Below are 27,102 nucleotides of genomic sequence, written 5' to 3'. Positions count from 1 at the left end.
TCCAACCATCTCATTCTCTGCTGCCCACCTCTTTTGCCTGACTGATGGCAAAAGAGGTAGGTAGGAGAAGTCAGAGAGATGTGAACATGAGAAAGGTTAGATGTGCTGTTCCTGGCTTGAAGATGTACAGGAACCAGAGACAGACCTCAAGGAAATGGTGACCTCAGTCCCACAACCACAAGGACTCGGATTCTTGTAATAACCTGAATGAGCTTGGAAGTGGGTTCTCCCCCAGACCTTCCAGATGAAAGCCCAGCCTGGCTGACATTTTGACTTTGGCTTTAGAATACCCAGAGCAGAGAACCAAGTCTACCTGGACTTCTGAGATGCAGAAGTGATGGGTAATAAATGGATGGTGTTTTAAGCTGCTAAGTTTGTGGTAATTTGCTGCATAGCAGTAGAAAACCAAGACAGATGTGCACTTAGGTGTTAATGGTGGTGATATCTGGAAGGTGAGAGTGTGAGATTTCTATTTTAACATTTTTTTGTGGTCTGTATTTTCTAATGCTCTGTAGCATGCCTGTTCCATCCATTATATTAAGAGGATATTTAACAAAAATCCTTTCAGATGGCCGGGATGGGGGAAAAGCCCTTCTCTTCATCTCTTCCCCATCTGAAACAACCTACCACAGCATTATTCTGTATCTCTTTCATGATATTTGCAGTATTTTGTACTACTTATGTTATTATTGGGATTCCCTTATAGCTCAGTTGGTAAAGAATCTGCCTGCAGTGCAGGAGACCTGGGTTCGATCCCTGGGTCGGGAAGATCCCCTGGAGAAGGAAATGGCAACCCACTCCAGTATCCTTGCCTGGAAAATCTCATAGACAGAGGAGCCTGGTGGGCTGCAGTCCATGGGGTCGCAAAGAGTCGGGCATGACTGAGCAACTAACACTTACTTATGTTATTATTAACATAATATTTTAAACTTAAATCATCTTTTTTTTTTTTTTTAAAGACACCCTAAATGTTTTAGCCTTCTCCTGAGCAATAATATTCATGAAGTCATGGGCTGGCTGTGCTGGTTTTCTTTTTCCTAGCACATCAAAATACGTAACCATAATTATTAAGAAACACGGGTCTGTGTACCTCCAGTGGTATATAAAACAGGCTCTGGGAACGGCTGATCCCATATAATCCTTCCACAGCTTTGGCTTCAGTTGAAAACAAAAGCCTAAGAGGGGGTTGGCCCCTGGGTGCCTGGCAACTTCAGCCGTGGCCCTGCCCACAAAAGCCCAAAGGCTGGGGATGTCAAAGCCTGGCTAGTGTCTGGGCCATAGAGGGGAGAGAAACCTACCCCAGGAGGAGGTAAAACCTGGATTTATGCTTCTGGAAACTGCCCTGCCCATGGGTGGGTGTCAGAGCCCCAGCTCAGCCCAGCCCATCTGATTCCTCGACCCAGACTCCTTGACCCAGACTAATGCCGCTTTGCTTCCCAAGGGAAAGACCAGAAGCTTGAGAAGTCCCAGAAAGGATCAGACGTCAACCCAAAGACCAGTAGATGAAATAGGACTTTTTTTCTCCATTTTCGTTTTACCCAAAGGAAGAAGGGAGCAGCAGAAAGAGGGAGGTAGATAATGTGAGTTTTAACGTGGCTAGGCCTCATGGGAGATCTGTATCAGATGTTTCTTGGTGAAAGAGCTTACCAACTGGGTAACTTGAACAAGTGACTTGTCTGTTTCTTTATCTTTGAAGCAGGCAGAACGAATGTGGGTTTTGCAGAATGTTGATGGTGAGGTTGAACTCAATTCCTACTGAAATAGCATTCACTACAACATTTGTGGTCCTCATGATCTATACACAGAGAAGCGCTGTATCGTCTTTTCATTGATGTTCCCCTCGCCTTTTGCCCTCATACCCCTACCGTCTGCTCTGAAAACAGCAACCAAGAAGGGGTCTCCTAAAACCCGAGTCCCATCTTGTCCCTTTCCACACAGAATCCTCCAGAGCCTTCTTACGGCACCAGAGTGAAAGCCAAGGGAACCACCCACCTCACTTCTCTGAGTTCCTGGCCTGTTGCTTTCCCCTTCTCCACTCCAGCCACTCTGGCCTCCTTGCAGGTCCTAGAATGCACCTTAGGGCCTTTGTATCAGTTGTTGCCAGGTCTGTTCATCTTTATTGTCCACAGTACTCCCTCCCACCTCTCCCCAAGGTCTTTATTGGAATGTCCACTACTTCTCAGCACAGACTCTTTTAAAACCTGCAACCTTCCCCCCCTCTACCCCTCGCTGCCCCTGGGTTCCCCATTCCCTTCCCTGCTCAATTTTTCTCCTTCCTACTTCCCACCATAAAACACACTGCATGTTTTGCTTATTTGTTTTCTACCTTTCTCCCCCACAAGAATGTAAGCTCCATGACTACAGGGATTTTTAAAAAATCTGTTTTGTTCACAACAGTTTCCCAGAGCCTAGAACAGCGAGTGACATACGGCAAGTGCTTAGTGATTATGAGTTGCATAATGAACGAACAAGCGAGTGAATGACAGGTTGGGAGGATTAAGTGGGGCCACGAGGGTGAGGCCCCAAGTGGGTGCACAGGGGACTGACTTGCAGAGGGTATGACCTTGGGCTTGTGCAGGCCTTGGCCTGGAAAACCTGTTTCTTTGTAAAAAATATTTATTTATTTGACTGTGCTGGGTCTTAGTTGCGGCAGGCACTGAGGGAGGATCTTTGATCTTTGTTGTGGCATGTGGGATCTATTTCCCAGACCAGGGATCGAACCGAGACCCCTGCACTGGGAGTGTGGAATCTTAGCCACTGGATCTCTGGGGAAGTCCCCTGGGGAGCCTGTTTCTTTCCCAGGACCCCTTGCAATTTGAAGGCCAGTGGCCAGGCGGTCCACTTTTTAAGCAGCTGTCTGGAGCAGCCCTCAGCTGGCTACGCTTTTGCTGGATTTTCAATACGTGATGTCCCCCCACGGACAGAGCGAGAATCATTGAAAATCATTCATGAGAAACGCATGGCTGTGCTTTCTGCAGGCGGCTTCGCAGGCCACCGGCGCCTGGTAGGGAAGGTGCAAAGCAGAGCAGGCAGAGCATCCTGCCTGCTCCCTTTCCGAGGCTTGGACAGAAGAGCTGCCTTTTGGGGCAGGAAAAGCTGCTTGGGTGAAGGTTAAGGCCCTGCCATGCTTAGATGGGAAATGTGCTACCCCTTGGCTCAGCAGTGGGCATGCTTGTGGTGTGCTTCCAAGGCCCCGAGGCTGCTCCCCCGAGACTCAGCCTGGAGCCTCAGGCCTGCCCTCTTTCCTGGCTGAGGCCATAGTCTGGACTCCTTGTCTGCCCCAGGGCCGGAATAGATGTGTCCCCAACCCGACCTCCATCGGCCCCTCCATGGGGAGCCCATGTTATGTCTTCGTGTTGTGCCCCACTGGCTCACTGTGGTCTGTTTTCAATGATGAGGGGTGGCCCCTGGGGTTCACCTATGTAGTCCACGCCCCTCACAGCCCTTTACTTGCAGCTAAGCCTGGGGAGTTAGAATTTTGCTATGGGGCAGCTTGGCTCCTCTCGCTGGGTTGCCTTGGTGTGTTCTGTGGCACTGACTCTGCAGTCTTCAGAGCTTCGAGGCGAGGCTGCAGGCAGCTGGTTGGGGCACCAACAGTGGCTGCTGGAAGGGAACGCAAGCTCCCTGCAGTGGAAGTGTACGCAGAGTCATAACCACTGGACCGCCAGGAAAGTCCCTGAGGGAGTTTTTCAGGCAGCACACTCGGGGCACCGATGCAGGGGATCAGCTGTTTAATACTCCACCACCCATCCCTCAGTTGGGGAAACTTTGAGGTTTCTCCTACGCTGTCCCCTGAGGTCCTCAGTGGGATTGTATCCCTTCCCCATTGCCCACAGGAACAGCTGCTGTGATAACATAAACGTTATGACTTCGTTCCCTTCCAGCTCACTGCCTCATTTTCCTTCCTGTTGTCATCACTCAGATTGCTGGGGAGGGGGCTGGTTAAAGATGGCTGTGAAGTCCTTGTCATTCCTCCTGCCAAGAAATATTGAATGGTACAGATTGAATGGTTACCTCCACCCCACTCCCCCACCCCCCGCCCAGCAAAGATCTGTTGAAGTCGTGTCCGACTCTTTGCGACCCCCAGGGACTGTAGCCTCTGTCCGTGGAATTCTTCAGGCAAGAATACTGGAGTGGGTTGCCATGCCCTCCTCTAGGGGATCTTCCTGACCCAGGGATTGAACCCAAGTCTTCTGCATCGCAGGCGGATTCTTTCCCACCGAGTCACCTGAAAAGCCTCCTTTGCATTTCACTTCACCTCCCTCCTTCCCAGGAAAGATCTGTTGAAGTCCCAACCCCCAGCACTTATGAATTATTGACCTTCTTTGGAAGCAGAGTGGTTGCAGATTAATCAAGTTAAGGCCATACTGGATGAGGGTGGGCCCCAAATCCAACGACAAGTGTCCTTTGAAGAAGAGGGAGTGAAGACACAGACCACACACAGACACGACATGTTATAGCAGGGGCAGAGATCAGGGGACGACGCACAACAAAGAACACCGCGCAGAAGCCTAGAGCAGGCTTGCCCTGTGAGCCTCCAAGGAGGAACCAACTCCGACGACACATTGATTTTGGACTTGAGGTCTTCAGAGCTGTGAGAGAGCAAATTTCTGTGAGACTGCAGCCTGCATCAGCTTGTCAGCTCTTTAGGAAATGGCTCTTCCAGCCTCAGTTGAGCTACTTCAGCTGATCCTCAGATTACAGAATTGTGAGCAAATAAATGTTTGTTGCTTATTTTAAGGTGGCACCCTGGTAAAGAATCCACCTGCCACTGCAGGAGACTCAACAGATGCGGATTTGATCCCCGGGTTGGAAAGATCCCTGGGGGTAGGAAATGGCAACCCACTCCAGTATTCTTGTCTGGAGAATTTCATGGACAGAGGGGGGCTATGTCCATGGGGTTGCAAAGAGTCACACATGAGTGAGCTACTGAGCACCCACGCAAGCATTTATTTTAAGCTACCGAATATGGGGATGGTGCCTTGCCTGGTGGTAGGTAACAGAAATGCACAGGGGGTTCTGGCTCTGGGATACTTGTCTTAAAATCTATCTGCAATGGAGCCACCCAAACCATCTTCTATCTTCCTTCTGGTAAACTGAACACCATTTAAAATACAATCTGGTCTCTTTTTTTGGCCACATTATGCAGTTTTTGGGATCCCCGACCAGGGATCGAACCTGGGCCCTCAGCAGTAAAAGCCTGGAGTCCTAACCAATGGACTGCCGGGGAAGTCCCTCAGTCTGGTTCTCAGAAGCCACTTTTCCAGGTCCTCTGGATAGTGCTTTTGCCCTCAACTGTCCACATACTGACGCCTGGTTCCCTTGCCTCATACTGGCTGTTCCCTGCAGGTATTTCCCAGAGACAGGACAAGGACAGGGTACCTCCACCCCTCCCCCAACACATACACCATCCTTAGCCTCCAGGCTGCTAAGGAGGAGATTGTCTCTGCCCTTTCTCGTGTACAGCCCGTCTCGGTGTTCCTCCCACTCCCACAGCCCTGCATTCTCCTAGGGTGGCCATTCTGGATCCCTGTCCTTTGTCACATGTAGCCCTGTCACCCCGACTGCAAACCCCACATCAGCCTCATGCTAAGACTAGTTTCCCTGGGGGTCATAACAATATTGTTAGTTTCAGGCGTGCAGCCAAGTGATTCAGTTATCTATCTACGTCTATCTACCTGTATTCCTTTTAAGATTCTCACAAACTCTTTTCTCTCTGTCCTTCCTGACCAGCCATGTGGCACTCATTTCTGCCCCGTCTTTATATCCATCCTTGCCCCTACTTGCAAAGCCCTTTGCCTCTCTCCCTACTTCCCCCCACCTACCCCTTAAGATCCTTCCGACTGAGCCCCTTCCTTCCGTGAATCCCCTGGCAAGTATTATCTTCGATGGGTCAGAGTGTGGGCTCTGTAGCCCTACTCCCTGTATTCGAATTCTGATTCTGCCACCTTCTTACTGTGTGACCTTAGACGAGTTAACGAACCTCTCTGAGCCTCAATTCCCTCACCTGTAAAATGGGGATCATTATAGTTCTGTCTCATGGGGTCGTTATGAGGGTGAGATGAAGTCATGATTGTAAAGTGCTGAAACAGTGCCCAGCACAACCAAAATGCTTTATTAACGTCTGTGAAATAAATAACTGAGAGTTGTCATCGGATATGGTATTTGCTATCGAATGTGTCTGTGGGTGAGGCAGAGCCTGTGCCAGGGCACCTGCCTCTCCCTAGGATTGGCCTTGGATCTTGCTTTTCTCAGACCTTGAACTTCCCTCTGGGTTCCTGGCTGGCCTTATCTTCAGCCTTATCTTCTGGCCTCCCCAACCCGCTTCCATCTGGTTGCTCTCCCACCAGGGAGCCACGCCCACCCCGGGACTGCTCAGTGCTGCTGCTTCCGCCCTCAGCCTGGAGCCAGGTACCTTTCCTGCCAGTCTGGGTGCCAACACTGGAGGTGGCTTTCCCAAGCTGATTTGTTCTAAAACTCATCCTTTCCAACCACAAGGGGAGAAGAAGGTTGTGAGAGCCCTAAAGCATCGTTTCATAGCTGGAAGGGTGGCATGAAGGATCTTTCTGGCTGCCTGAGCTTTGAGAAGATGCCGTAAAACTGGTGATAGTAAGAAAATGATAATGTACTTTTGAGAAGCCACTGGGTGTGGCGTGTGTGGCTCTGACTTGCTGGCCCTGGCAGGAGACTCTCTGTACGGGGCTATGTCACCAAAGCCCCTCGACATGCCTGCAGAGTAGAGAGAGTTATCCCTGCGTTAAAGATGGTGAAACTGGGGCACAGAGGAGGGGGCACTTTTCCAAGATCACACAGGGGGAAGAGGTTGGGAGTGGAGAGGAGGTGTGGGAAGTTGGAGGAAGCTCAGGTTTGACTTTTCCCAAAGCCCACACTCTCTTCTCCTCCTCCTGTAGTGACCTTCGGTGTCCCCTGGTCCAAATCCTCCTGAAAGTGGGGAGTCCACCATGGCACTCCAGCACCTCCTCTCCAGCTTGGAGCCGGGCCTGGGCTGTCCCTCCCCAGGCCAGCTGGGTTTTACTCGAGAAAATGTGATTAAAGTTGCTCTCTCCCGAGAGGGTCTGTTTTAAAGCATCAAAGGCTGGAAGCAAGAGGAATGTTCATAATTTTCATGGCGGTCTTTGCTGCTGGGTTTATTTCCAACTGGCCCTGTGCTTGGGCATCCATGGAAATATTAGACCTCCCGGCAAAACCTGCAGGGTTGTCAATTCAGAAATGGAGAGTGGGAAAATGAGAATAAAAACAAAACCCCATCTCCAGCGAATGTTAGAATTCTGACGGCAACTAGGCACCTGGAATCCTTACTGTGTGGATTCAGGATGAAAAAAAAAATCCATATCTGTGAAAGCGGGAGCTTCTCCAGCCTGCTTTTAATTGCACCTGGAAAGGGGCTTAATATCTCAGCCAATTTCTCATCATCTTTTGCAAATCTTGGGCTGCTCGGGTCCCCAGGGGGTTTGTGTAATAAAACGGGATGGTTAAAGGGCATGTTTCTGCATTAACGAATCTTTCTGCACTGGCTGGGCCCGAGCATTATGTAAATGTTTACTGTAATTAAGAGATGAAGTTGTCACGGTACAGGATTTTGGTTGCTGGTGTGGAGTTCCTGCCGTGCCCCAGCCGTGAATACTCACCCAAGAAGGAAGTAGCCGAGAGGGGACAAGGTGGAAATGAACGCATTATACTAGGCTAACCCCGAGAATAATTGTCTGGTTATAACGTGCCCTTCAGCTTAACAATACAAGCAGGAGTCGGAGCCACGTCTCGGGAAGACAGGTCTGGGCTCAGACACGTCGATTTGCCTTCGTGCCTCTGCCGTGGTGTGGTGGCCCCGCTTCTGTTACACTGCCTTGAGCTTAAAGTAGAATTTCTCTTGCTTGATCCCAAAGACGAGAGGATATGTGGAATCCCAAGAACCCGTATTTGTTGTATGTATTTTTTGCTTGTTTTTTTTTTTTTTTTTTTGAGGAGGGAGTGGTGGTGAATTCAGCATTAAAAAGAAAAATTGAAGTATGATTTTCATGCAGCAAAACACACATCTTAAAAAATACAGCTTTATCGAGGTATAATTGACATACAATAAACGGCACTTATTTAAATTATGCAATTTGATACGTTTTGACATATGCATCCACCCGTGCAACCGTCACCATAATCAAGATCGTGAATACATGCATTGCTCCCCAATGTTTCCTCATGCCCTCTCTTGCCATTGCTCCTGCCTGCCTGTCCCTGGACCCCATCCACAGGCAACCACTGATCTGCTTCCTGTCATTGTAGAATGGTTTGCATTTTCTACCGTTTAATATAAATGGACTGTCCCGGGCCGGTGCTCTCTTCCACCTTGGGTGACTCTCTTCCGCCTCAGGAAGGAAGATTCTTCAATCACTATGTCAAGCGACACAGATATTTCTCTTTCTTCATATGATGAAGATCAGGGATCTAAACTTATCCGAAAAGCTAGAGAGGCACCATTTGTCCCCATTGGAATGGCAGGTTTTGCAGCAATTGTTGCATATGGATTATGTAGATTGAAGAGCAGGGGAAATACTGAAATGTCTGTTCACCTGATCCACAAGCGTGTGGCAGCCCAAGGCTTGGTTGTGGGAGCAATGACTCTTGGTCTGTATCAAGGATTCTGGGCAAAACCTAAACTTTAGAAGAAGAGATGCTGTCTTGGTCTTGTTGCTGGTGCTTGCTTTAGTTAGACATCTCACACTGAGGTTATATGTTTATGCTGAAAATAAATTGGGTCAGACAAAAAAAAAAACTAATTGGAATCATGCAATAAGTACTCTCTGGCTTCTTTCAGCTTGATTATTTTGAGATTCATCCATGCTGTGTGTATCAGGGGTTCATTCCTTTTATTGATGACTGGTATTCTACTGTGTGGCTACACCACAATTTGTTGATCCATACAGTTGGTGGTGAATATTTGGGTTGTTTCAGTTTGGGGCTATGACAAATAAAGCTGCAGTGAACTTTCATGTACATATATTTTCATTTCTCTTGGGTAAGTACTCAGACTAGGTCATGGGGCAGGCATCTGTTTAATTTTTATAAGAAACTGCCAAGTCATTTTCCCAAGTGGTTATACCACTTTCTACTCCTATCTGAGATGTATGGGAATTCCCATCTCTCTACCTCCTTGCCAACTTTTGCTGTTATCACTCTTTTTAGTTTTAGCTATTCCAGCTACTGTGTGTGTGTATTTTAATTAAAATTTCTTTTCTATGCCTCCTTAAAATTTTATAAGGCACATGAGTGCATACATATGTAAAAATTCATCAGGTTGTACACTTAAGTTTTCTGCATTTTACTGGATATAAATTATTTCTCAATAAAATATTATAAAAAACTTTATAGGGAGAAGATTCCCTGGAAATGAAATCATCTTCTATTTATATTCCTGTAAGTGGCTTTCCCAACCAAGCAGGGACTCAGCTCTGGTAACTAACTGGTCCTTTAGGAAGGCTGGTGGTGAGCTGAGGCTTCAGGCCTGGGTAGGTGTGGCTCAGGTCAAGGAAGACAAGCTGGGACCCCGGGCTGGTGCCAACACAGGTGAGTCATCTGGGTTCCTGGATCCTGGAAAACTGTGCCCAGGGCCTTTTCGCGAGGTCCTTCTTTGATGTCGAAAAGATGAAAGCTTTACAAGCCATGACCACTCCCACCTGCAGATGGAGGTGGTAGCCCACTCCCAGTGGAGAAGGGTGGAGCCCTGTGCCCAGCGGTGGGGGTGGGGCATGAGCAGCGTGGGTGTGGGGGCAGGCTATCCCTTTGGGTCACTTTGTGGAGGCCAGTCCCAGACTCTGTTGCCTTCCCGAATGCCTTAGCAAGAGCATGGCCTGGCTCCGCTGGCTTGGCCTGGTGCCCAGGTCATCTCTCTTTTTTAAAACATATTTTTTATTTATTTGGATGTGCGGGCTCTTAGTTGCCACATGCAGGATCTTTCATCTTTGTTGGGGCATGCGGGATCTTTTTTTTTTAGTTTCGGCATTAGAACTCTTAGTTGTGGCATGTGGGATCTAATTCCCTGACCAGGGATCAAACCCAGGCTCCTGAATTGGGAGTTCAGAGTCTTAGCCACTGGACCACCAAAGAAGTCCCTGCCTGGGTCATTTCTGAGTTTGCCTTTACACTTCTGTGCCTGTTCCACATCGGTGGCCCAGTATACCTGGGTTGGGGGTTCCCAGTCCTAGGACTGTGCCACCCACCACGCTGGTGGGAGGGTGTTTGGAAATGGGTCACAACTGCATGGGGTGAATGGGTAGGGACAGTGTGTGGGACAGCTCGGTGGAATGAAGGACTGTCCTACCCCAAAAGCTAACAGAGTGTTCCAGGTTGAGAAATGAGCTGGTTCTGATAGGTAAGAGTTAGTTGATTGCTTAAGCGGTAAATAATTCTATTCATTCAACATCTTGCGTTCATCTTGCGGTGTCCATCAGATCATTCAGATTTTTTTGGTTGTATCCATACTGCATTGCTGCTGCTGATTAAGAAATACATCTGGACTCTCAACAATGCACAAAATACTCTGCAGAGCTCTTATCTTCCCTTCCCCCCCATCCCCCCACCCCGCAGCAGAGCTCAGCTTGTGGGATCTTTAATTCTCTGATCAGGGATCGAACCTGGGCCCCCCAGCAGTGAAAGCAAGGGGTCCTAACCACTGGACCACCAGGAAGTTCCTCCAATCTTCCCTATCTTAAAGGTTACACTTCTGCCTTACCCTGTTTCTAAACTTTCTGGCATCAAAACATGGAGTATGAGAGATGTTTAAGGAACAGGATTGATTTCAAAAGCAATAACATCCTTTCTGAGTCTTATTTAGTTTTCATTTTCTTTTTTTAGGATTCATTTGGCACCCGGTATTTTAAGCAAACCCAAACCTCTCTGTGGGTCTTGACACGTAGCTAGAGGGGTGCTGAGATGGAAGAGTTCCGGTTAGCATGACCCGTGTGAGTCTGGTGATGGTACAGAGAAGGGAGCTGCAGTTTTCTGACATTAAATATTAACACTGGATATTAATAATGAAGGCTGACAGTTCTTTTCGCAGTGGTGTTCTGAGTGTGTCTCTCCCCAGCCTGCGAGGCCAGCTGGCCCGGGCCCTTCCCCTGCCACAGCAATGTGGCTGGAGCCCCCTGCTCTCCGAGGTCAGGAGAGGTAAGGTAAACAACCCCGCATTGTCACCCACAGAGGCAGGGATCGCCTGCCTGGGCTGCTGAGCACAGCTCCGCTCCTTGTCTTCCCTCCTGTCCCCAGTGACAGGGAAGCAGCTGGTGGCGAAAGGAAAAGCAGGAGGTGGATCCCTGAGATGATGGAATGGACCATGGGCCCCCTGGGGCAGGAGGAGGAAACTGTCTCCCTGCTCAGAGGTCCCGGAAGGACCTGTGACCCCAGGGGAGCGCTCAGATCTAACCCCTCAGCTCCCCAGCGTGGCCCCCATTCCTGCCTTCTGCAGGCTTTGTTAGAAGCTGAGCAGTGTCTCTCTTCTGGGTCAGGAGGTCTCAGTTTGATTAAAGGGGTGGCAACATGGGTGCCAAGCAGATCTGGGCCATGCAGCCTCTGATGATGCAGATCTTGATACGGCAAGAATCTGGCCTTGTAGACCTGTGCTATGCAAACCCGAGCCACGTAGACCCTGATCTTGCAGACACAGGCTGTGTAACCTTGCCTGGCCACCCTAGCTTCACGCCCGCATGCTTTTCTCAGCTCTGCTACCCTCCTGACTGGCTGAGCTCTGGTGACCTGTGGACAAAGGTATGGACACCCCGGCAGTCTGGAATTTCCATCAGGGAGCCCGTGCCTGGAACTGGAAAATGAAATACCCAGTGAGCTCTTCTGCCATAAAATGTACAAGGAATCAAATGTGAAATAGCCCCCATTTGGCACACTCCATTTATGAATGACTGGGCATTCACTTTGCTTTCATAAAACCACATACTTCTGTATGTACATTTTCTCCTTTTCCTCCCTGCCCTGTGCTTGATGGTGGCGAGTTTAAATATGGCCCTTGGAGAGGCAGGGCTTTGTATATATTCTTGGGGGATCCAGGCCCACTTTAAAGCAGAGGCCAAAATCTGAGGAAGGTGTCTCAGCTTGGCACTAGTACCTCATTCTGAGAGAAAAGGTTTATAATCTGAGGAAGACTCATACTAGAGTCATTTTCTCTGAGGAAAATGGTGAAATCCAGGAAACCTCCAGTGACTAATTGTTCATGGCAACTTGCCGTGGGGAGCTAAGACCCTAGCCAGGATCTCTGGCTTACCTGCTGACTTTCTCCTTCTCAGTCAGCACCTGCCTGCCTTTGCTGTGAGACAGGGCCAGGCAGCTGAAGTGAAAGAGGAGGTGGGGCCCGAAGCCTCCATCAATGGTGGTAATTAATTGGGCTTGTGGTCGCCTTACACCTCTCATTTGAGGCTGTACAGGTGCTCCACAGACATAAATTAATTAGGCCTCCCACGCCTCCTGTGGGCCTGGACAGATGTTGGATTCCAGAGGCCCTGGTTTCCCCATCTTCAGGGCAGAGCGTGAGGGGTTTGGTCGGACAGTGACAAAAGCACTGTGCCACTGGATCAGTCCCTGCCCTGCCAAGGAGGGCTGGGCAATTGGGAATTTCCTGGAAACATGTTTGTTTGGCATTCCCAAGCCAAACCTTCATTCCCAGAGTGCACCTCTGTGGAGTGCTATGACTAGGCCTCATCCAGTGACCACCTGCTGGCTTTGGCATCTGAATGGAGGTTACTGCCTGCTCAGTCACTGACTCACAAATGAGTGCAAATGTGGAGGGTCAAGTTCCTCCTTGGATGTCAAGCCATGCAGGAGAAAGCAAAGTTTCTTTTCCCAAGCAAAAAAATTAATGAGTAATGGTTTCTGGAATTTCTCCTCAGAGAATATAACCTCGTCAGCTCTAGGCTTCTGGCTTCTGAACAACTGTTCTCAGTAATAATACAGAACCCCTTCATAATAATACATCCTTCTATGTGTTCAAGAAAGTAGCAATTTATTCCAGGCAAGACTGGAAAAAAAAAAAGGTTGCCTTTATTCATCTTGATACCTGCCCACCCCAGAGATCAAGCAGTGAGGAGGCTGGTTAATCAGCTTAGGCTTTTTGGAGGTCTTTAACGAGCATCTATGGCATGCCCAGAAGTGGGGGCAGGCGTCATGAGGGAGACAGTAAAAAGGAGCTGTAAGAGCTGAGAATATTTTCTGGAAAGATCAGCCTTAAATACATGCCAAACTGGCTTTCCTTAAGTGCTCTTTTGAGAAAAATGAGGTGAATTGATGTTTGGCATCCATGTCAACCTCTGTTAGAGAGCTAAATAGGGCATTTCCAGACTCTCTTGCAGCTAGGGTTTGAGGTATGATGAGGTTCAGCCAATCAAACATTCTTGTGTGAAACCTGACTTTGGATCTCAGTGAAAGAGGGAGAGAGGCATGCCTTTTGTTGATGTGAATCACAGCTGAGGCCACATGGTTCTCAACCTGGCAGTGATGGGTTCTGATTATGTAATGGCTCCCTGATCATGACAGCTCAGTTCTGTGGTGTGACTTTGGGGGACTTTCCTGAAAGTTCAGCACAGAGTGGGTCTCTTCAGTCCTCCACATAGGCTTGTTAGCCTCTTAATATCCTACAAGGAATCCCTTTCTGTTGCAACTAGCTGGAGGGGATCGCTGGAGAGGATACTCTACAAGGAATCCCTTTCTGTTGCAATTAGCTGACCCCTGACTCACTTAGGCTTCCACTCTCAGATCCTCCAGTTCCTCCCCCATGCCTCTCCCACCATCCCACCCAATCTTATCTTTCTTATGCAGGTAACTCCTACTCATTCTTCAAGACTCAGTTCAGATGTTACCTCCTCCATGAAGCTTTCCTTGATATATATGTCACCTCTGCAGCCTGCCTGCCCCATGGCACCCAATGTGTCCCTTCACAGGCTTTTTCTTTGCCTTCTTCCTCCACTGCACTGTGAGCTGCTAGAAGCTAAGGACTGTCTTTTCTGGAGGTCCTTGGTGCTTAGCATCTTGCATGTAGTAGTTGCTCAAGAAAATTTCTTTTTTTTAATTAGAAAGCAACATACTGGACTTAGAGATTATCATACTAAGTGAAGTAAGCCAGACAAAGATATCATATCACTTATATGTGGAATCTTAAAAAATATAATATAAATGGACTTATTTATAAAATAGAAACAGACCTACAGACATAGAAAACAAACTTATGGTTACCAGAAGGGAAGGGAGAGGAGGGATAAATTAACAGTTTGGGATTAACAAATACAACATACTATAATAAAATAGATATACAACAAAGTCCTACTGTATGGCACAGAGAACTGCATTTAATACCTGGTAGGACTGTGAAGAAAGCTGAGCGCCGAAGAATTGATGCTTTTGAACTGTGGTGTTGGAGAAGACTCTTGAGAGTCCCTTGGACTGCAAGGAGATCCAACCAGTCCATTCTGAGGGAGATCAGCCCTGGGATTTCTTTGGAAGGAATGATGCTAAAGCTGAAACTCCAGTACTTTGGCCACCTCATATGAAGAGTTGACTCATTGGAAAAGACTCTGATGCTGGGAGGGATTGGGGGCAGGAGGAGAAGGGGATGACAGAGGATGAGATGGCTGGATGGCATCACGGACTCGATGGACGTGAGTCTGAGTGAACTCCGGGAGTTGGTGATGGACAGGGAGGCCTGGCGTGCTGCGATTCATGGGGTCGCAAAGAGTCGGACACGACTGAGCGACTGAACTGAACTGAATTGAAGAAACTATAATGGAAAAGAACTGAAAAAGAATAGATTTATATATATCATGTATGTATAACTGAATCACTTTGCTGTACAGCAGAAATGAACACAAGATTGTAAAACAACTATAAAAGAAAGAAAACAACATACAGCAAATAGTCAGATGTGAAGTTGTGTGGTTCAGACCTCAGTTCAGTAAAGGGAGAGACCACCATTGCCTAGAGGAAATGGGAATGTCATGAGGGGAAGCAATGCTGACCCAGAAGCCAGGAGAGCCCCCTTTCTGGGTCTGGTTTCCTCGTCTAGAAAATGAACGGTGAGCATTCATTACTGATGGGTATTCCTCTGAATATGACTTTAAAATGTTACCTGGGAGACAAGGGTTCCATGAGCACGTGTGTTTGGGAAATGTTGGGTTCAGCAAAGTTAAACAGGTTTCTCTACTACAGAACTTCTCAGGGCCTTGAATATGCTAGAGTACCCTGTGACTCTGGAAAATTCTAGCACGCAGGGTTGTATCAGTTTTCTTTTGCTTTGACAGTGCTAGAAAACCTCAATGGCCTACAATGATACATATTTCTTGCTCAAGTGTCTCAAATCTTCCGGAGATTGGCTGGGCACCCTGGTGGTGGCTGCTTAGAGGGCCACCTGAGTTGATTCTGGTTGGGATGCTTACAGCAGGTCTGCTCTGTCCCACCTGTATCCCACCCTCCAACAGCCTTCCTGGGCGTGTTCTTGTGATGGTGGCAGAGGCTCAAGAGAGCAAAGTCCCAGTTCACTGCAAACCTCTGCTTCCCTCAGGTCTCCAAGCATGTATCAGTCCACTGGCTAAGGGGTGAGCAGGTCACCTACCTGCCGTGGGAAGACACTGAAACTCCATGGGCAAGGGCGTGGGTTTCAGGAGGGGTCAAGAGTTGGGGTCACCTCTACCACACAGTGTTTCCCAAAGTCACCTAACCAAGGAACTCCTTTGCCTATCCCACTGGCTTCCACAACATATACTTTGGGAAATGCTTGAGTAGCAAGGCTTAACATCTTGTGCGGTTCTGATACCCTGATTCTGGACTCCGGCTTCAGAATCTGATAGCAAATCTGGGTGGAGCTCAGTGGATGGGATTTGACCAGAAGCGGCAGAAGAGGTGACTAGAGGCGGCTCCCTCGGAACCACGCTCTGTGGGTGAAGTTGTGATCAGATGGGGTACCTCCCAGCTATTCCCATGATACCCCTGTGCTTCACCTTCCCCTCCTCTCCCCACCAGTCATTTGTCTAACCCTTGCTGGGGATGAGCAGAATCCTCCTGGAAGCATCACTTTCTGAGAAACGTAGTTCTAGAACTGCATGGCTGTGCTGGGAAATTCAATTTTCCTGTGTTCTGTTGCTCCAGGAAGGTGCTGTCCAGAGACTGGAGTGAGGAACAGCTTTCCTGGGCATGGGCATGGAGCTTCTCACCTTTCCCCCAGCTCTAGGCCAGGGGCCAGGTTCCTGCCATGGAAGAGTCGGGGCTTTGGGAGCTGGGCCTACTCCCCTTCTCAACATATCTGGATACCTGCACTGCCCTCTTACCTCCCTGGGTTGGGGGTGAGGTCGGGGTGGGGTGTCTGCCTGTCCGTTCTCTACTGAGCTGAGCATCATAACTGCTCTGGACTTCACCCAACTGCCAAGTCCAAGTAGCAACTTAGCAGCCACACCCAGCACCCTGCAGAGTGACAGCGCTAAGGTGAGGTGGCCCTGAGCACTCACCCAGCGCCTCTTTTAGTTTTCAGACTCAACTCATCCAGCAGCCCCGCCTGCCATCCAGTAGGCGCGGTGGAAATGCTTCCTGTTTATGACTCCCTGTCTTGTGTCCCCAGAACTTAGAGAGGTGGAGTTTCCGACCTGACACCCGGGGCTGCTTCAGTTTTATCAAAGCTCACCCGACCCCTTTTGTAAATGCCCTGTGGCTTTTGGGGGCGGTGGTGGGTGAGTTCCAGGCAGGGGGTTGCTGGCAGCTTGGGTTCCCTTTGGGGCACATAAATTTGGCCTTGTTAAGGAAAGCTGCAGAGACGCGAGGATGAAGGTGATCAGGTTACAAAAGCACACTGGGCCCCGATGGCTTCGTAGGAGGCCTGGGGCACACAAAAGGCCTCGGGTCTGGGGCGGGCTAGGTGGGGGAGGGGCTGAGGCCCAGCTGGTCACCTCCATAGGCCCTCAAAGGGCCCGCCTACCCAGAGGACACCCTTCATTTTAAGTAGATCCGAAGGGCAGGGGCCCAGGCAAAACCCCACCAGAAACACCTGTTGCTCTCTCTGAGTGGGGAACACCTGGAAATGTGGTGAGGTTATGATTTTATCAGAAATACATGCAGCAAAATGTGTACATAGAAAAAATACTGAAAGGAAACACAGGGTTATGTTACCAGTGGAAAATCCTTAGCTTCCGATTATAGGTAATTTACATTTCTTTTTTATACTTTTTTGGTGATTTCCAAATTTTCTACAGTGACTACAAGTTATTATTAAATTTGAACACAAAGTGATGGAAAAAAGAATAGAGGGAATGGCATAGTCATGTTTTTTGAGAAATAATTGTTCTGTAATGCAGGAGGCCTGGACCAGGGTGGGGAGGGGAGGTGGTGCTAAGTGGGGTCTAGAGACCCACCTGCATAGGGGTCTCTAAGTGGCTGGTGGCTGTGTGCCCAGGGGTTTCTTGACACCTGCACGGTTACCTGCTTCTCTCTTGCTGGCTCAATGGCCAGGCCCAGCTCAACCCTAGCTGATCTGAGCAGAAGGAAGAAGCATCCTGTAGCATGGAAGCTTGTCTGAGCTGTAGGCCCTGACAACGACCACATCTAGGGAGGAGGGAAGCAGAGACAGCCTGGCTTGCCAAGCCCCAAGACATGAAATTAAAAGATGTTTGTTCCTTGGAAGAAAAGCTATGACACACCTAGACAGAGTATTGAAAAGCAGATACATCACCTTGTTGACAAAGGTCCGTATAGTCAAAGTTATGGTTTTTCCAGTAGTCATGTACAGATGTGAGAGCTGGACAACAGAGAAGGCTGAGTGCCAAAGAATTGATGCTTTCGAGCTGTGGTGCTGGAGAAGACTCTTGAGAGTCCCTTGGACTGCAAGGAGATCCAACCAGTCCATCCTAAAGGAAATCAACCCTGAATACTCACTGGAAAGTCTGATCTGAAGCTGAAGCTCTAATACTTTGGCCACCTGATTCGAAGAGCCCATTGGAAAAGACCATTGGAAAAGAGGTCATTGGAAAAGACCCTGATACTGGGAAAGATTGAGGGGAGGAGGAGGAGGGGATGGCCGAGGATGAGATGGTTACATGGCATCACCGACTCAATGGACATGAGTCTGAGCAAGCTCCAGGAGATGATGAAGGACAGGGAAGCCTGGCGTTCTGCAGTCCATGAGGTTGCAAAGAATTGGACATGACTGAGTGACTGAACAACAAATTCACACAACAGGTTAGTAGACAGCAATAAAAAGGAGTAAACTCTGGGGTTGCACAGAGTTGGACACGACTGAAGCGACCTAGCAGCAGCAGCAGCAGCCGCCCATGCAACAGCATGGAAACTTTCAGAAACATAATGTTGAGCAAAAGGAACTGGAGACAAAAGAACACAAATTGTACATTTCAGTGATTATAAAGTTCAAAGTCAGGCAGAACTAGTTTATGCTGTTGAAAGCCAGGACAACAGTTAGCCTTGAGGGTGCAGAGTAGCCACTGGAAGGGTCCCCAGGAGGCTTCTTGAGTGTTGGTCATGCTTCTTGACTTGGTCTGGAGGCTGGGGACACGGGTATAAGTTCATTTAGTGAAATGTCACCAAGCTGTACACGTATGGCATGTGCACTGTACTTCATGGACATTTTGCTTGAATTAGAATTTATTTACAAAAATCCCTTGGGCTGCTGTATGGAGAATTGGATGATGGGGGAGGGTAGAGGCAGGCAGACTTGTGAGGTGGCTGGGCTACCAGTGAGAAAAGAGACGAGGGAAGCGGGGAGGCAGGAAGGCAGGAAAAGGTAGAGCTCTTAGTGCCACTGATGGGCTGGTGAGGCTGTTCAGAGGTTCTGAGGGCAGTGGGAGAGGCCCCGGGAACACTAGGACAGAGCTGTGGATGCCAGGCAGCCTGTCCCTCACAGCCAGTGTTTTCTGGGGACATTGTGAAAGAAACAACACAGCATTCCTTTCTTAGAGACTGTATGCCCCCATCAGCAGTGGATGAAAGTTCTAGCTCCTCCATATCCTGACAACACTTGATAGATATGGTTGAAGGATCTTAAAAAAAATTTTTTTTAATTTAATTTTTTATATGGACCATTTTTTGAAGTCTTTATTGGATTTGTTACAATATTGCTTCTGTTTAATGTTTTAGTTTTTTGACTGCGAGTCATGCTCCTCGACCAGGGATTGAACCTGCACCCCCTGCATTGGAAGGCAAAGTCTTAACCACTAGACCGCCAGGGAAGTCTCTAAAGGATCTTTTTAAAGCATAAATCAGGTCATGTTGTTGTCCTGTTCAAAACCCTCCAAAGATTTCCTGTATCACTTAAAATAAAATCCTCACTGTTTACTTGGTCTATAACCGCATCCCTACCTCTTTCGCAAGAGGCTGAGCGTGGTCTTGCCTCAGGACATTTGCACTTGCTATGCTCCTCACACCCAGCTCTTTGCATGTCCATTTTTTCTCATCATTCAAGACTCAGTATGTTTTGGTTACTGTTGCTTCATGAGCCACTGTAAAACCTCAGGACACGAAGGAAGAGTTTTATTATGTTCATGGATTCTGGGAGTACAAGAGTACAGACAGAGCACAGCAGATTGGCTTGCTTCTGCTCCAGCATGGGTGAGAAAGCATGAAGTCTGGGGGTGACGTGCAGCTAGGCTCTGGACTTACCTGGAGGCTCCGGGCACCTGCATTGGGAAGGCTTGAACCCTCAGTTTATCTGGGACGGTTTAGCAGAGTACCTCCGCGTGGCCCCTCTTACTCCTTGCACTTCCTCACAGCATGGCAGCCTCAGGCTAGTCACACTTCTCACATGGCAGCTCATGGCTTCACTGTGGGTGTTCTTGGAGACCAAGAACTCCATGACCTTTTGCCACCTTGCTTTGGAATTCTCCTGGTGTCACTTCTGATGCACTGTATTGGTTGAACTAGTCAGAAGCATGCCCAGATCGAAAAGCAGAGGACGTAGACCTCACCTCTCAGTGGGAGGAATGTTAAAGAATCTTGTGGCCATTTTTTTAAGGCCATGACACAAGCCGAACATCCTTCCCTAACCACACTGCCTAAATCGGAAGCCCCTGTTCCGTATTTACCATGTTTCTCTATTTTATCTTCCTTATAGCACTTATCAGACACCTGAGGCTATTTTACTTCATTATTACAAGTTTATTTTCTGTCTTCCCCCACTGGAATAGAAGTTCCAGGACAGCACATACTTGTTTATATTTTTTCTTTACACTTTTATATCACTAGTGGGTAGAACAGTACCTGAAACATAGTGGGAGCTTGGTAAATATTTGTTGAAAAAAATGATAAAGTGGTAAGCATGTGAGGTGCTGTATCAGCAGAGGATGGCTTTGTTTTTTATTTATTTCTTTGGCTGTGTCGAGTCTTAGTTGTGGCACATGGAATCTTAATAGCTTCATGTGGATCTTTCACCGTGGAGCACGGACTCTCTAGTTTTGGTTCATGGGCTTAGCTCCTCTGCGGGACGTGGGATCTTAGTTCCCCGACCAGGGGTTGTACCTGCGTCCCCTGCACTACAAGGCAGATTCTTAACCACTGGACTATGAAGGAAGTCCCAGGGGATGGCTTATTTTTTTGAGGAGTCCAGTAAAGGCTTTTTGGAGGAGGTGACAGAAGCTGAACTTTGAAGAACTAGAAGGTGTGTAGCTGATGGGAGGGGAGTGGTATATTCCGGAAAGAGATCAGTGGCTGTGAAGGCGCTAGGACCTGGCACATGGGATCCAGCTAGGTGCCTCCTGGAGGGACTTGCTCAGTATGAGTAGGGAGGCACTGGGTGGAGATGAAGGTGGAGGGGTGGTGTGGGGGGCAGACTGTCAGAGCTGCAGCACAAAGGCCAAACTGGTTTCACTCGTGATGGCTGTGGAAAACCCCATGCATAATTTTAAGCTGATCTTAAATGATGGGATCGGATGAGTTTTTCTTCAAAGGTCATTTCTTACAGATGGAGTGTTTTTCCCATGGGGTGGGGGGAGGGGTCCAAGGTGCACTTGAACAAGGCCTTGCATGTAGCCCCCGATCCCTGCTCCCCTCATTAAGTCGCAGATAGGCCTTCTGTCCGGGCTGCAGCAAAAGGTCCGGGCGGCCCAGATCTGGGAACTGACTTGCATCCCGGGCCTCCTGGGGATGGGAGGAGCTGAAGTTCATCTCTTGGTTTCACTGAAACAAAGAGAGAAGCTGCTGACAGAGATCCTGTTGTTGTTGTTGTTTAGCTGTTAAGTCCTGTCTGGCTCTTTTGCAACCCCATGGACCACATCCTGCCAGGCTCCTCAGTCCATGGGATTCTCCATGCAATAATACTGGAGTGGGTTGCCATTTCCTTCTCCAGGGGCTCTTCCTGACCCAGGGATCAATGTCTCCTGCATTGGTAGGCAGATTCTTTACCACTGAGCTACCTGGGAAGTCCAACAGAGATCCTACCCCTTAACAGTAACCCTTTACAGTATTAACAAAACCCAGTATGTGGTGTCTGGGGCTCGCTTCAAAGCATCCTAGGGTTGGGATGTGTGAGGTAGGACCGACCCTGGGTTGCAGGTTGTTGAAGCTGGTGATGGGTCCCAGCAGTTCCTTGTAATATTTCCTTGATTTTTGAATAATTCTGAGATTCTCCATAATGAAAAGTATAAGAAGATATCACACTCACTTCAGTAAAATCCTAGTCTCCCCTCTTTTCTCTTCCTTTTGAAAAACTCATTGTGTTGGGTACATTCCTTCCGAATAACTAAAAACAGTATCTCTTGACCATAATGTCAGGGTAACAGCAAGATTATTAGCAACTCACAGAGGATGTGAAAACAGTAATCTTGTTTTTCAACTTATTGTAGTGACTTAATGTTCATATATTCTAAAGTGTAGGAAATGAATGTTGAAAGTGTATACTCCAACACAAAAGCTATTATTTTTAACGTTCAAGTTTATGTAGAGTACAAAAGTGTCAACTTTCATAAGGCAAGCAAGGAGACTAAACTTTATTGTTTCAGAGGATTTAGGAGCAGACTCTAGATCTGAAGGTGGTGTCTTTCATACCCAACTGAGTACACCTAGGTTTCCTTAGACTGAAAGTTTGGGGTTGTGACAGTTGTGAGGACAGAGAATGGCAGTTACCATTTCTACAAAGAGCTCAGTCCACAGTGATGAGATTTCAATGCCTGGGTTTGGATATACCCTTTCCAACATGGCCACCAGTTTCAACATGGCTGCCATTAGTGCTATTGAGTGCCTATCAGAGACTGCTACTGTTCTCCGAGTTCTGAGGGGAAACTGTTCTCAGGTTGTGCGAAGCCTCTCTTCTAAAGGAGCTGTTCAATGGGTCTATGTACGAGGGTACAAAGATACATACTTTTGAGGATGCCCCAAAAAACTGGGGGGAAGAAGTTAGGTTGAAGCTCTAGAATGAAACATCCAAACAAGGTCACAAGGTTGACTACCTTGGCTCTGCGGGCTCCATTGCTGGTGGGAAGTTTGTAGAAGCCACAGCCAGGGCCTTCCCAGAGACAGGCCATCTTAGGAGTGAGGGGTGGCAGGTATCTTCACTGAGTCCCATTAATGCTGACGCGTAGGTGTAGGGGGAAGAGGATGGCTCCAGGCATAGGACCAGGGTATGGGTGGCACGCTGAAGTTACCTCAGTCAGCAGACTGCTCCTCTGACAGGCCAGTGACGAGCCTGGGGAGCCTGGGGCCCCGTGTGAGGGTAGGCCTCGGTATAGAAGGGGTTCTAGGAGCAGAGGAGTCCAGACGACCAAGGCTCATGGTTCACATCTCTTCAAGCAGACATCAAGAATGAAGAGTAAAGACCCCGGCTCAAGGTTTCTGGGGAAGGGGAGGTCTTCAGGAGGCTCATTTGTGCTGTGGAATTGTGAGCATGGGACTCGGGCCCTTCACGGGGTGGGAGGGTCCTACCGTGCGCTGGCAAATCCCAGCGTAACCTGTGCAGTCACAGCAAAGGCCTGAGAGGTTCCCCTTGGCCCTGTCCCTGCCCCACCTGCTCTCAGGGGAGCCTCCTATCTCCCGGTGCTTCAGGGCCTCAGGGGCAGTGGCTCCCCTGGGGAGGTAGCTCAGTGCTGCAGCTTTCCAGCCTACAAATGACTCAGCTCCCTTCCTCAGTCATTGCCCTGAGCTAGATCACGTCAGGATCCAGCTCAGAGCCCTCCCCTGGCTCCCCACGGCCCTCAGATAAAAGCTCAAGTCCTGAGACTTCCCTGGCAGTCCAGTGGTTAAGACACGGCACTCCCAATGCAGAGGGCACCAGTTTGATCCCTGGTTGGGGCACTAAGATCGTGCATGCTGCAGAGTGCAGCTGAAAAACCAAGTCAAAGCAAACAGCAGCAGCAGCACGCTCAAGTCCTTCCTCTGACTGACAAGGCCTCCCTGGTCTGGCCCCTCCTCTCTAACTCCCCCGCCTCGCGCCCTGCGATGCAGGCCCCTGCCCCAGCCCGCTCCAGCCACACCGGCTTCACTGTCATTTCTAGAACGCACTCAGGCCCTTTGCACTAACTATTCCCTCTGCCTGGCATGCACTTCTTCCAGATATCCCTCACCCCCTGCGTTGCTTCCTCACCTCCTTAGGTCTCCTTTCCAGACAGGCCTTCCCCAACCGTCCTGCTGAAATCACAGCGGCCCCTCCCCACCATCCTGCTTCCTGCACTACCCCTCCCCCGCCCCACTCCATAGCCCTTACCGTTATGTGCGGTGTGACAGGTTCGATGTGTTTTTGTTTATTGTCTGTCTCCCTTTGTTCAACAGAAAGTCTAAGCAGGCAGGGACTTTTCTCTTCTTTCTTTCTTTTTGGCCATGCCATGTGGCATATGGGATCTTAGTTCCCTAATCAGGGATCCAACCCGTGCCCTCTGCATTGGGATTGTGAAGTCTTAACTCCCCTGGACTGCCAGGGGAATCCCCGAGTTTTCACAACTTTCATTCACTGTTCCTTTTGCAGAGCTCAAAACAGTGCTGAGCACGTGGAGGCGTGTGGTAAACACTTGTTGAGTGAATGAATGAATGAATGTTTGAAAGCACTCATCCTGGCACCTTTGGGCCCTTGCTCTTTGTTGGGCCCTTTCCCTCAGGTGCAGATTGACCTTGTCCCCGATCAAGCCTCTCCCTGCCTTCCCTCTGCTGTCTCTCTCTGCCATGTCGCCAGCGTTCTGGACCCACTGCCCCCTCATTGTGACCTCCACCGTGCCCCTGATAGTGCTTCCTGTTGGCCGGGACAGCCCACATGCCCCATCCCACTGCTCTCCCACCTTGCCCCTTGGCTCCCACCCACTCCTCAGATCCTCCAGCCCTTGTGGCTCTTCTCCACGCTCTCATGTGTCTCCTCCCCACTTCCCCTGCACACCCCCTCCTGGGGCCTTAAAGGTGTTCTCTGCCTCCCACTGCTGCCTCCAAATGCTCAGTTTCTCTAGAGGTCTCCTCCATCAATCTCGCCAATCCAAAATCAATGAGGGAAAGCCCAAGAGCCAAATGCATGGATTAGTTAAAGAAAAAAAAGGCAATATAAAAGGAGAAAAAGCATAAAGAAAAATCCCGCTCATCAGCTCCTTTGCAGTTCAGTTTCTCCCTTGCTCTTCCTAACTCTGTTGGTGGCCCAGCCATTCCCTTGGGTGTTCAAGCTAAGCTCATCATCTTTGGTGCCCATTCCTCTGTGAGGCCCTGGGGCTCTTTCAACGTCTTCCCTTGTTTATTCTCATGCCACTTCCCTACTTGAGGCCTCCCTCACCCGTCCTCACTTTTTCCTCAGGAGGTGTGCAGAAACTGTGAATCGGGCCTTCTGCAGCCAACGTGAACTTTCTGAAGCCAAGTGGAATCCAATTACCCTGTATCAGTGAGGGTCTAGCCAAGAAAACAGATACCTCTCTAGGTATTGAAACATAAGGTATTTAATCCAGGAAACTGACTTCATAGGCTCTGGAGGAGCCAAAAAGGCCAAACAGGGCACAGTGAGGTAATGCAGAGGTTAGCAATCCAGAGATTAGTAACAGCAGGAAGCTTTTGGCATCCCTCAGGCTGGAGGGACAAAAGGAGAGGAGTATTATAGGAACCTGGAAGCTGGAGTCAGCTAACAGGAGCTGGAACCATGGAGAAGATGCCAGAGAAGCAGCCGATGCTGGGGATGCCACCCAAGGCGAAGAGAGTGGAAAGAAATACTCTGGCTTCTCCCTCTTTCTGCCCCGCCTGTCTCCATCTGGGATCTCCCATTGGCTGAATCTAGTGGCCAGTTGCAAAGTAGCCTGGGAAATGTAGTTTCCTGCTACACTGAGCAGAGCAAGAGAAGGGCAGAGAATAGATCTGAGAGCAGAAAGACAAATGACTCTACATATTCCCTGGCAAAGAACCCACCGAATAAACTCCAAATACCTCAGTCTTCCTACATGCTTTGGATACTACTCTGTCCATTTGCTGGCCCTCTTTGTCACTACCCCCACACACTCACACTCACTGTGGCTAATGTTGGAACCCCTGCTACCATGCCTGCCACCTCTGTACCCTTCCACACTCAATATCCTCAGCCCAGAAGGCATTCCTTTCCAGCCATTGTGTAACATCACCCAGAATTTAATGCCTAGGTGGAAGCCACCTCTTCCATGAAGCCTTCTGGCCCATCACTTCTAGCCTTCAATACACACAAACCAATATTCTTTTTTTTTATTCCCCAGTGCTTCCTTCATCTCTGCCTCGCCTCGTTTCTCCCTGTATCATAGTTATTAATGGGCTTGTCTCAGCTCCCCCATTAGACTGCAAGCTTCCTTAAAGGCTTGCTGAAAATGAAGCCTCCACAGCCCCCTGACACGCAGTACCCGGCACCTAGGAAGGGCGCGCTGCCTTTTAGTTTAATGAATGAACAAAATGAGTAGCAAGCGCCACAACAGCAGGTAGCAGTGTCTAGTCAGTGCAGGTGAATTCATTTGGGCTCTTTAGCAATCCATGCCCCAGGGGGGGAGGGGTGTGACAAGGCCCGGGAAGAAGCAAGCTGGGGAGTCGTTCAGGGCGGGGAGCAGATGTCCATATCCTGCCTTGTTATTACTTCAGCTTATTGTTTCAGGTTTTTTTTTCTCTTCCAGAGAAAAGAATCCGCCCATGTTTTCATGTTGTTCTCATTGAAATACACCCACAGGCTCTGAGACGAACCCACTGGTGAAGTGCAAGCAGGGAGAGGGCGGTGGGTTTGTTTCTTCTCCCGCGGTTTGGTGCTGCAGCTCACGGCCGGGGCTCCCTGGGGCTCCATCTCGGAAAGCAGAGGGCGGATGGAGGCAGAGCACCGCCTTGGGTAACTGCTCCAGGTTGGGGGAGGCTTGGGCACTGAAGCATTGAAGATGTGTCTGTGAATTCATGTTTGTAGGAAGCATTTTTTTCCAAGGGCTTACTTTTTCCAGGAGGAGAGGTTCTCAGGGAAGGGATGCAGGTGAGAAGTTGGACCCAGGGCCGAGGTGGCTCTGGCTTGGGACCCCTCTCATTGGCTGTTTATTCAGGAATTCATTTGTTCTTTCCTACACGGAATGGAAGTGTGAACCGAGGCCCTACTGGGATGGTCGGACTTTTGGAGCTAGTCTAAGTTCCGTGTTTGGAAAATGAAGGTTCAGAAAGGTTAAGTGACTTTCTCAGCATCACACAGTCAGTTCTGAGCCATGGAGGATCTCCATCTTCAGCCTCCCAGCCTGAGCTCCCAGGGTTTATGGGGGCTGCTGAGAGGAAGAGGAGTCCAGCTCACCCCTACCTTCAGAGAGGTCCCAGTTGGAGTCGTTCAAGGATTGTGACCACCTCTTGTGGCTGACTGGTTTCCCTCGTAGCTCAGAAGGTAAAGAATCTGCCTACAGTGCAGGAGACCTGGGTTCGATTCCTGGATTGGGAAGATCCCCTGGACAAGGACATGGCAACCCACTCCAGCGTTCTTGCCTGGAGAGTCCCATAGAGGAGCCTGGCGGGCTATAGTCCATGGGGTTGCAGAGTCAGACATGACTGAGCGACTAACCAACACTGCACTGAGAGAGTCACCTGCATCCAGCCGGGGTTCTTCTGGTGGGGAGTGGGGGGAGAAATGCATCTCCCTCCGAGCAGAACTAGTTAGACCCCTCCCACCTGACAGCCCCCCCACCC

At 49.1% G+C, this 27,102-nt stretch overlaps 1 protein-coding gene and 1 long non-coding RNA gene across 2 annotated transcripts in view; both read left to right on the top strand.

Annotated features, from left to right (window-relative positions):
* Window positions 1-27,102, top strand: part of LOC106991980 (uncharacterized) — a 72,566-nt gene that overhangs the window by 23,615 nt on the left and 21,849 nt on the right. The window lies entirely within an intron of this gene.
* Window positions 8,342-8,759, top strand: LOC114111470 (HIG1 domain family member 1A, mitochondrial-like). Its single transcript, XM_042241857.2, has one exon. It carries the CDS (start codon window positions 8,406-8,408, stop codon window positions 8,673-8,675), a length of 270 nt encoding a protein of 89 aa, XP_042097791.1. The 5' UTR covers window positions 8,342-8,405; the 3' UTR covers window positions 8,676-8,759.

The sequence above is a fragment of the Ovis aries genome, chromosome X, assembly GCF_016772045.2.
Source record: "Ovis aries strain OAR_USU_Benz2616 breed Rambouillet chromosome X, ARS-UI_Ramb_v3.0, whole genome shotgun sequence".
Lineage (NCBI taxonomy): Eukaryota > Metazoa > Chordata > Mammalia > Artiodactyla > Bovidae > Ovis > Ovis aries.
Note: the sequence above shows the minus strand (reverse complement) of the source record. Positions and strands in the feature narration are given on the sequence as shown.

What these genes read in the sequence shown, in the direction of transcription:
- LOC114111470 (XM_042241857.2), top strand. Translation starts at nt 8,406, where the DNA reads ATGTCAAGCGACACAGATATTTCTCTTTCTTCATATGATGAAGATCAG.